Raw genomic sequence first — 10,122 nt, forward strand, 5'->3', positions numbered from 1 at the left:
CCTGACGTCACCACGCACGGAGCGGGCGTTCTGCGACTCAGACGTCACCACGCACGACTGGTCCCCTGCGTTGGTGACGTCATCGCGCAAAGAGTACAGAGGAGCTGTCGCGTGACGTCGGACGCACGCGGCGCAGGGGTCCTGCGTTGTGACGTCATCGCGCACAGTGACTCACGCGCGGGGACGTCAATGCGTGGGTGGTGCCTGCGTGATGACGTCATCACGCACGGGTTGACCCTATCTCGTGAGTCATGAGGAGCGGCGACGTGATATATAATAATAATTAATAATTATGACGGCATGTTTGTTTGCATGTTTTTCCACATGTATGTGTGGTTAATGTAGACTTGCTGCCTTGTTAAAGATATCCACTTGGCGTTTGAACATCTTAACGCCTCCTGTTTTAGTACGACAAAGTAAAGCTGGTTCTTATATTTTCATCATTCTACTGCCAAAACTGGTCCCATAGATTGCAACACGGAATCTGAGATAATTGTGAGGGGTTGCTTATCGGAGTAATGAAGGGTTATACGTAGTGGGGCTTTCGTGACCAATATCACCCATAATAGAGGTTTTGTTGGGTTAAATCGCGTAAATAAATAAATGTGTCGTTAAACCCGCCACCACCCGACACAGGCAACTAGTAAGGGTTGTCACGTGAACAGAACGTGGCCAATTCGTCACTAGTACAGCACAAGTGTGTAGTGTATAGTGTAGTGTATAGTGTAGAGTAATGTAGTGTATATTGTAGTGTATAGTGTAGAGTAATGTAGTGTATAGTGTAGTGTATAGTGTATTGTATAGTGTAGTGTATAGTGTAGAGTAATGTAGTGTATAGTGTAGTGTATAGTGTAGAGTAATGTAGTGTATATTGTAGTGTATAGTGTAGAGTAATGTAGTGTATAGTGTAGTGTATAGTGTAGTTGTATAGTGTATAATGTAGTGTATAGTGTAGAGTAATGTAGTGTATAGTGTAGTTTATAGTGTAGAGTAATGTAGTGTATAGTGTAGTGTATAGTGTATAATATAGTGTAGTGTATAGTATAGTGTATAGTGTAGTGTACTAGTACAGCAACACCGGTGTGTTGGAGAGAAAATCCACCACATTCACAATCTGAGTACGACGTTTCGCCAGTAATTACAACGAGCATCATAACGAGATGACGGATTGAAGAAGTTCAGCGGGGAGATGGAGCGATGGAGTCAGCGGAATCAGCTCGTGTGCCAAGAGCCGCAAGGATTGTTGCGTTTGTGGCCAGGGCGCTTCTGAAAAAGAAGCTAATGACGCAGTGGGCCTGACCTTGTAAGATTAAAAAAGAGATGTATTTGTGTATATATGTTTTAAAAGTGATTTTTTTAGCGTGCCTATAAGTTGCACTCGTGTCGAGTTTTTATATTATTTGTTGCAATGTTAAGATCTGCCCCTACGGGACATCTGTGATAAATAGGTTATATAGCTGATCACATTCCTCCAGTATCAATATTCTGATTCTGAAAGACGGCCTACGACTTGGGGGAGGCCTTCATTCAGCAGTGGATAGATCATGGCTGAGAGTGGAATTAGATGGCTGCCCCGTGCAGCAGCAGCTGCTGTGTTTGTGTTGGAGTGATGACAATGGCTGCTGTTGTTGTTGTTATTGTTTTATAGTGATGGCGAGGCTGCCCCACAACTCACACAGACGGACTTTGGATGAGTGACCGGTAATTGATAACAGGAGCACGATAACAGACGAGGCGATGGCAGGTACGAGATGACGCGTGAGAGGTTACAGGTGAGAAGATATGACAGGTGAGATGACAGGTGAGAGATAACCGGTGAGAGGTGATAGGTGAAAGGAGAGATGAGAGATAACCGGTGAGGGATGGCAGGTGAGAAGATATGACAGGTGAGAGATAACCGGTGAGGGATGGCAGGTGAGATGAGGTGATAGGTGAGAGGAGAGGTGAGAGATAACCGGTGAGGGATGGCAGGTGAGAGGAGATGACGGGCGGCGAGTGGAATCTTACATCGCCCGACTGTGAAAAGAGCGATGGCTTGTGGGAGAGGCCTTCATCCAGCAGTGGATCTGACCATGGCTGCTGGTGACGATGGCGCGGTCTGGTAGGGGACAGCGTGCGAGGCCTGGCACCGCCGTTGCGAATGAACACCGCGGAGACATCCGAGCAGAGTTTGTAACGCTCGTGGCGCCTGTTTTAATAATTTATAAAGTGCCTCTCACAACAAGCCCCCCCCCCCCTCCATACTCACAACAACAAAGCCCCTCCCCTTCAATCTCACACTCAAGCCCCCCACCCCCCTCAATTACACTTGCAACAATCGCCCCTTCCGCTGTAGGGTCTAGGCCACCGTAAATGACGAAGCCAGGTCGGGCCCCCGTAAGAGACGGGGGTCCCAATGTCAGCTACCACACGCTTGCATTGCTTAGAGTTAAATTACGATATGTCACGCGATCATCACAATCATCCCCATCTTAATCATTATCATCATCAACATTATGGTCTTCATCTCTGTGATGGTCATCATCACCATGAACATCATGGTCATCCGTAAAACATCCTCTTGATCTTCTTCATCCCGATGGTGGTCATCGTCATCATGATCAGCACCTCCGTCATCACCTGCACCATTTAATGTTGGTTGACCGAGGTCGCTATCCTGGTCGCTCTTGAGCTCTCGTCTGGTTCAACAACATAAACTTTAACACTTGAACTTTGCCCATGGCCATCCTTATCTTCACCATCCTCACCCCTCGCGCGCAGTAATAAGTTAAATAAGTTAAAGATCGGAGAGGCGACTGACGCCGGTGACGTCACCGCGCGTGTCCCGGGAGCTGCGAGCCCACGAGGGTGGGGGCGGCTCAACCCGGCCCCCCCGCCCCTCCCTGCAATTCTGACTGCCCCCCCCCTCTCTCCCTGCAATTCCGACTGTCCCCCTGCACCTCTCCACCATCACTCTCCCTGCACTCCCTTCTCTCTATCCGCTGGCCGCTAAACCCTTCAGGGCACTGCACGTCCCACTCTCCCACTTGCGCACCAGATCCAGGGGGGTCTTCCGTTCCTGTCGGGTGGCAGGACGGGGTTGGGTGGGGTCACAAATCGGGGGTGGGGGGTGCAAAGGGTGGGGGCACGTGACTCGCGAGTACAGAGTAATTTTTAAAATGTCAAGGTTTTAAATATCTCCTCCTACAATGTCACCCTCTCTTCACATCGGCACAGTTTTAAACACAGCGCGCTATCCTCCTCCACACCACTCATCCTACTCCACGTCATCATCGTCCGCGTGCCTTTTCCAGAACCTCTTCACCCTCCTCATCCTCCTCTAGAAGTTCGCGTCTCGAATAGGGCGGCCGTCCCGGTGAATACCGCGGTAGTTTGAAAACCCCAAACAACGACGCGCCGTCTGCATCACTCGCAGCGGACGTCAAAGATCCCTTGACGGCATTCGCAAGAGTGGAGCCATTGTGTGCCAGCGTCAAGCTCCACTTGAGATCGTTGTGCACACAGCAGCAGCAGCAGCTAGGGTCGCCCACTACTGGCAGACTCATGTCGCCAGGTCACTCTTGCAAATGGGACTGTATCCTGGCACTGTTTATTGACGACAAAGACCCCCGTGTGGCCTTAACAGACTGGTGGGGCAAGTGCTGTGAGCGAGTAGCAGCGCTACCTATGAGCAGTATCGTAGCGGTTCGCGCGCGGCTCTACAAACTCGACGACCCGAGTTCATCAAGGCGAACACCAGTGACGAGTATCTGAATCGGTCCCTGGGCCTCCCCTAGGTCGATTCAGCCTCAAATGAATACCTGGTGCGGTGTAAACATCGTCGCTAGGGAGACAAAGGCGGCCGGACGTGGTGCTGGCCATCCACTCTCTCGTGTGCCGTGCCAGCCTTCATAAGTGATCGCTAACAGCACTTGTCCCAACAGTCTGTTAATAGGCTATACGGGAATCTTTGTTTATTGATATCCTCATCTGGATAAACAAAATAAACATAATCGTCCATCTAGCTCATGATCTTTACTCATCACCATTATATCTCCTCTCGCTCCACTTCCTGATCCTATCTTCCTCCTCCTTATTCCGTCTCTTCATCATCATCGTCGTCGTCTACCGTCATCATCGTCTATAATTAGTGTGCCTCTCCTCTCTCCACTTGTCCATACTCCGTCTCATTCATCATCGTCATCATCGTCGTCGTCCTCCGCGACCCGCCGGCTCACCGCGTTCTTGATCTGCAGTCCGGCCCCGTGCAGCACCAGGAGACGCACAATGCGGGGCCGGCCAAGACGGACGGCGTCGTGCAGGGGAGTGTCCCCCTCCTGGGAGAGCGAGGGACAGAGAGAGGGGGGGGAGAGTCAGGGGGTGCGAGAGAGAAGTCGAGTGGGAGACGGAGAGAAAAAAAGAGAGAAGGGAGAGCGAGCGGGGAGATGTAGGAGAGAGTGGCGAGCGTGAGGATCAAGTGATGGTGGGCGTGAGGGTGAGCGCTCAGCGTGACGGTGGTGAGCCTGGTGGTGGTGGTGAGTGCCCACTCACCCGGTCGCGTGAGTTCACGTCGGCCCCGCACGCCAGGAGGTGCTCCACACAGCCCGCGCGCCCCGTGCGCACCGCCACGTGCAGCGGCGTGCTCATCGCCTGGAGGGGGCAATGAAGTGAATTAGAAACCCCGATCAGGCCGGTGCTCAACACACGTGTGGACGCGCTCCGGGACTCGATACAACTTTTATTTTTTTACCAGGCAAGACCCCCTGAGATATGTCGCTCTTTTTTCAGAAGCAGCAACCTGGCAATCACAAATGATAGCTCAACCAAGTGGCTCATCACGTCAAAATGTATTTTGCGACCAGAGGACCCAGTGAAAAATCCACGCGGCCACGGGGAGAGAGACACGCAAACTCCAAATACACAGCAGCAGGCGTCAGGGTCGGGGATCGAACCCACGTCACTCCTGTATACCAGGCGACGTAGTTCCAGGGGGTTCGAGGCTAGGGACTTCCGCTGCTGGGTCAGTGTGGAGGCATTTCTTGCGTATTTAGAATCAGAATCTGTGCTTAGACTGGAGGAGGAATCCGATGAGCTATGAAGCTCTTTTTTTACAGATGTCCAGTAGAGGCAGGTCGGCAAAGCGGGGCGGGTCATCCCCCCACGACTCCCACCGGCCGTCCATCTGGTCTCCTCAGCGCTGATATCTACGTTGCCACACCAGCAACTCATTTAAGGCCGAGTCGACCTAGCGGCCGGCCGCACACGTGCGCGCACCTTGTCCTTGTCGCTGACCCGCGCCCCGTGCTCCTGCAGCAGCTTCAGCGCCTCCACGCTGCCCCCGCGGCACGCCCAGTGCACCGCAGTGCTGCCCAGCTGGGGAGGGAGGGGGGGCAGGGAGAGTGGGGGGGGGGATTCTCCTTGAGGATCAACGCATCAGCGGGGGTTGGGCCGAGAGAGAAAGTGGATGGAGGGATGGATGGGGGCACGAGGTAGGGAAGGAGGAAGGAAGGGAGGGATTGGGGCCAGGGGAGGGGATTGTGGACTCGACGGGGTCGGATGGGCCCCGAGGAAGGGATGTGGTCCAAAGAAGGAATGGGTCCTAGGGATGGATGTCGTCCTAGGGATCGACGGGGTTTGAGGGATGGATGGGGTTTGAGGGATGGATGGGGTTTGAGGGATCGATGGGGTTTGAGGGATAGGGTTTGAGGGATGGATGGGGTTTGAGGGATGGATGGGGTTTGAGGGATGGATGGGGTTTGAGGGATGGTTGGGGTTTGAGGGATGGATGGGGTTTGAGGGATGGATGGGGTTTGAGGGATGGATGGGGTTTGAGGGATGGTTGGGGTTTGAGGGATGGTTGGGGTTTGAGGGATGGATGGGGTTTGAGGGATGGATGGGGTTTGAGGGATGGATGGGGTTTGAGGGATGGATGGGGTTTGAGGGATGGATGGGGTTTGAGGGATCGATGGGGTTTGAGGGATAGGGTTTGAGGGATGGATGGGGTTTGAGGGATGGATGGGGTTTGAGGGATTGATGGGGTTTGAGGGATAGGGTTTGAGGGATCGATGGGGTTTGAGGGATGGATGGGGTTTGAGAGATGGATGGGGTTTGAGGGATCGATGGGGTTTGAGGGATGGATGGGGTTTGAGGGATGGATGGGGTTTGAGGGATGGATGGGGTTTGAGGGATGGTTGGGGTTTGAGGGATGGATGGGGTTTGAGGGATGGATGGGGTTTGAGGGATGTTTGGGGTTTGATTTATGGATGGGGTTTGAGGGATGGATGGGGTTTGAGGCAGGGATGGGGTTTGAGGGATGGATGGGGTTTGAGGGATGGATGGGGTTTGAGGGATGGATGGGGTTTGAGGGATGGATGGGGTTTGAGGGATGGATGGGGTTTGAGGGATCGATGGGGTTTGAGGGATGGGGTTTGAGGGATGGATGGGGTTTGAGGGATGGATGGGGTTTGAGGGATGGATGGGGTTTGAGGGATGGATGGGGTTTGAGGGATGGATGGGGTTTGAGGGATGGATGGGGTTTGAGGGATGGATGGGGTTTGAGGGATGGATGGGGTTTGAGGGATGGGGTTTGAGGGATGGATGGGGTTTGAGGGATGGATGGGGTTTGAGGGATGGATGGGGTTTGAGGGATGGATGGGCTTTGAGGGATGGATGGGGTTTGAGGGATGGATGGGGTTTGAGGGATGGATGGGGTTTGAGGGATGGGGTTTGAGGGATGGATGGGGTTTGAGGGATGGGGTTTGAGGGATGGATGGGGTTTGAGGGATGGGATTTGAGGGATGGATGGGCTTTGAGGGATGGGGTTTGAGGGATGGATGGGGTTTGAGGGATGGATGGGGTTTGAGGGATGGATGGGGTTTGAGGGATGGATGGGGTTTGAGGGATCGATGGGGTTTGAGGGATGGATGGGGTTTGAGGGATCGATGGGGTTTGAGGGATGGGGTTTGAGGGATGGATGGGCTTTGAGGGATGGATGGGGTTTGAGGGATGGATGGGGTTTGAGGGATGGATGGGGTTTGAGGGATGGATGGGGTTTGAGGGATGGATGGGGTTTGAGGGATGGATGGGGTTTGAGGGATCGATGGGGTTTGAGGGATGGATGGGGTTTGAGGGATCGATGGGGTTTGAGGGATGGATGGGGTTTGAGGGATCGATGGGGTTTGAGGGATGGGCTTTGAGGGATGGATGGGCTTTGAGGGATGGATGGGGTTTGAGGGATGGATGGGGTTTGAGGGATGGATGGAGTTTGAGGGATGGATGGGGTCCGAGGCAGGGATGGGGTCTGAGGGAGGGATGGGGTTTGAGGGAGGGATGGGGTTTGAGGGATGGATGGGGTTTGAGGGATGGATGGGGTCCGAGGCAGGGATGGGGTCTGAGGGAGGGATGGGGTTTGAGGGAGGGATGGGGTTTGAGGGATGGATGGGGTCCGAGGCAGGGATGGGGTTTGAGGCAGGGATGGGGTCTGAGGGAGGGATGGGGTTTGAGGCAGGGATGGGGTCTGAGGGAGGGATGGGGTCCTAGGAATGGATGGGGTCCGAGGCAGGGATGGGGTCTGAGGGAAGGATGGGGTTTGAGGCAGGGATGGGGTCTGAGGGAGGGATGGGGCCTTAGGGGGGCCGTACCCTGTCCGTGAGGTCCACGCGGGCCCCGCTCTCCAGGAGGCGCTTCATCAGCTCCTCGTGCCCCTCCACGGCGGAGCGGTGCAGGGCCGTGCGTTTCAGCTGTCAATCAACACCACCATTACATCATCACCATCAGCACTACTTTATCATCATCATTACATCATCACCAACATAATCCGTCATCGTCACGATGATCTTTAAGCCGCACTCGCTAATCCCCTAACTATTAATACATCATCATCGTCATGTCTGCGTCTCCTCGCTGCTATTTATACTCATTACCAGTGCATTCGCCATCGTCTATAATCATCTTCATCATCACAATCATCCCGTCACAGATATCATCGTTACCGACTCTCCGGCGCGCGTTCGGCTACGTACCGCGTGCTGTTCGGCCCGATGTCTGACGTTTCGCTCGTCATATCAAGTACCATTTGGCCCGAAACGTCGCGTATTATTTACTCATATTGTTCCCCTTGTCAGGCGGCAGGCACGCACGCCTCCGTTTAGCACGGGTGGCTACGTACGGTGGCAACGTAGGGTGCGAAAGAAGTTCAACATACATACACACATAACAACAACGACGACGTTATTGGCGAACGCGTCGAGTGCTGTCGTCGTTGTGCTTTTGTACCACTGCCAACGCAGCCCTCCCGCCGCCCCTCTCTCACCTGGTCGCAGGTGTCGGGGTTGCCCTGCGCCTCCAGGAAGCGCTCCACCGCCTTCAGCTTGCCCTCCGCAGCGGCGCGGAGGAATTCCTCGGGGCTCACGGGGCCCTCCTGGAGGGGGGTGGGGGGACGACGACAGGGTGATTGGGTCAGGTTTAAGGGTCACGGTGAGTGAAGGTCAGCGTCAAGGTCAGGATCATGGTCAGGCTGAGAAGAAGTAACCTCCTCTGGTTGGGCTGTGTAAGGGTTAGAGTCAGGGTCGGAGCGTGGCTCAGGGTCGGAGTGTGGCTCAGGGTCGGAGCGTGGCTCAGAGTCGGAGCGTGGCTCAGGGTCGTCGCTCAGGGCCGTGGCTCAGGGTCGTGGCTCAGCAGTGATGGTGAGTGAGGTCACCTCCTCGGGCTCGGGCTCGGGCTCGGGTTTGGGCTGCTCCTGGAGCTTGCGTTGGGCGCGGCGCCGCCTGCGCGCGCGCGCCAGGCACACGGAGCCCCCGAAGGACTCGATCTCACGGCGCAGGTCCCCCGAGTGCTTGCGGGTTCTGTCTCCATCAGCCTGGGGGTTGGGGGCCACGGGGGGCAGGGGTACAGGCGGGGGGTGGAGGAGACGAGGTATGACAGATGTCTGAGATGTAAATACGTATTTATATGTATTTTGTTACACAGAACACAACGCCCAAAACGTCAGGCGAATGTGGAATGTGCAACGGACAAACGCGTAGCGCGCGTCTGGGATTGAGTGAGATGATTAGTTGTAAGACCTTGGGGGGGGAGAGATGATAATGATGATGACGACGCGGGGATGGAATTCTAAAGTGGAGCAGTGTGAGGGGAGGAAGCAGAGAGGGAGATAAGGAAACGCGGGGACACGGAGACGCGGGGACAAAGTCCGTGCGCCAGCGCATACCTCGGTTCCACTCAAATATTTAGCGAGAGCAGTTTCTGTGCGTGGCGAGTTGAAGCGGATATAACGCGACAGCGTGCCGACTGAAGCGCGGCGAGTGGACGATTCCCTCGCAGAGACAGGAGGGACAAGCGGGACACTTTAGGAGAGACAGACGCGGAGACACGAATACCTGGGGGACACGTAGACACAGAGAGACAAAGACGGAGACACGGAGACACGGGGACCTGGTGGACACGTCGAGACATAGATACAAAGACATGGACGCACGGGGGACGCGTGGAGGCAGAGAGACAAAGGCGTAGACACGGAGACACAGGAACACGGAGACACGGGGACCTGGGGGACACGTCGAGACAGAGAGACAAAGACGTAGACACGGGGACAGGGGACAAACCTTGACGCGGCTCAGGTCACGGGTCACGGGGGGCGCCGCGGTCTCTCCGTTCTGTGGAGACAGAGACACGGGGACATGAGGCACGGGGACATGAGGCACGGGGACATGAGACACGGGGACATGAGGCACGGGGACATGAGACACGGGGACATGAGGCACGGGGACATGAGGCACGGGGACATGAGGCACGGGGACATGAGGCACGACCAGAGAGAGATGGATGAGAGACGAATAGGACGCCGAAGGGGGGAGGAGAGAGGGGGTCCCGCCGTGTACCTGTGTGAGCTGCATGTCGCTGCTGTTGGGCTGTACCTCTGTGTGTCCGTCCCGGCCGCTGCTGCGTCTTTTATAGGCGTCGCGCCCCCCCCCCACTCCTCCTCCCCTCCACAGCCAGCAAAGCTGGGCCCGGGGGGGGGGGCTATTGCATCACGGCAGAGGTGAAGGCGGGGGGGGGGGAGCTCACGGGGGCTCACGGGGGAGAGAGGGGGCGGGGTGGGGGAGGGGGCTCCAGACGACGCGCTCAATTTAGGAGGCGATGATG

The 10,122-nt window shown here is 55.4% G+C and overlaps 1 protein-coding gene across 1 annotated transcript; it reads right to left on the bottom strand.

Annotated features, from left to right (window-relative positions):
* Positions 1–2,301: 2,301 nt before the first annotated feature.
* Positions 2,302–9,898, bottom strand: ANKRD2 (ankyrin repeat domain 2). The gene is made up of 9 exons (XM_061556242.1): positions 9,858–9,898; positions 9,582–9,632; positions 8,678–8,836; positions 8,291–8,398; positions 7,620–7,718; positions 5,254–5,352; positions 4,531–4,629; positions 4,218–4,316; positions 2,302–3,058 (listed from the first exon to the last, which is right to left on the bottom strand). The coding sequence occupies exons 1-9, from the start codon at positions 9,870–9,872 to the stop codon at positions 2,975–2,977; spliced, it is 813 nt and encodes a 270-aa protein (XP_061412226.1). The 5' UTR covers positions 9,873–9,898; the 3' UTR covers positions 2,302–2,974.
* Between the last annotated feature and the right edge of the window lie 224 nt (positions 9,899–10,122).

This window comes from Lethenteron reissneri, chromosome 22 (assembly GCF_015708825.2).
Source record: "Lethenteron reissneri isolate LAM-NWPU_2019-01 chromosome 22, ASM1570882v1, whole genome shotgun sequence".
Classification (NCBI taxonomy): Eukaryota; Metazoa; Chordata; class Hyperoartia; order Petromyzontiformes; family Petromyzontidae; genus Lethenteron; species Lethenteron reissneri.

Excerpts from the sequence above, each read along its gene's own strand:
- ANKRD2 (XM_061556242.1), bottom strand. Across the intron at positions 8,837-9,581 it reads GTGACCTGAGCCGCGTCAAG|GCTGATGGAGACAGAACCCG; the intron begins GTTTGTCCCCTG and ends CCCAACCCCCAG. Across the intron at positions 3,059-4,217 it reads GACTGCAGATCAAGAACGCG|GAACGGAAGACCCCCCTGGA; the intron begins GTGAGCCGGCGG and ends GCCACCCGACAG.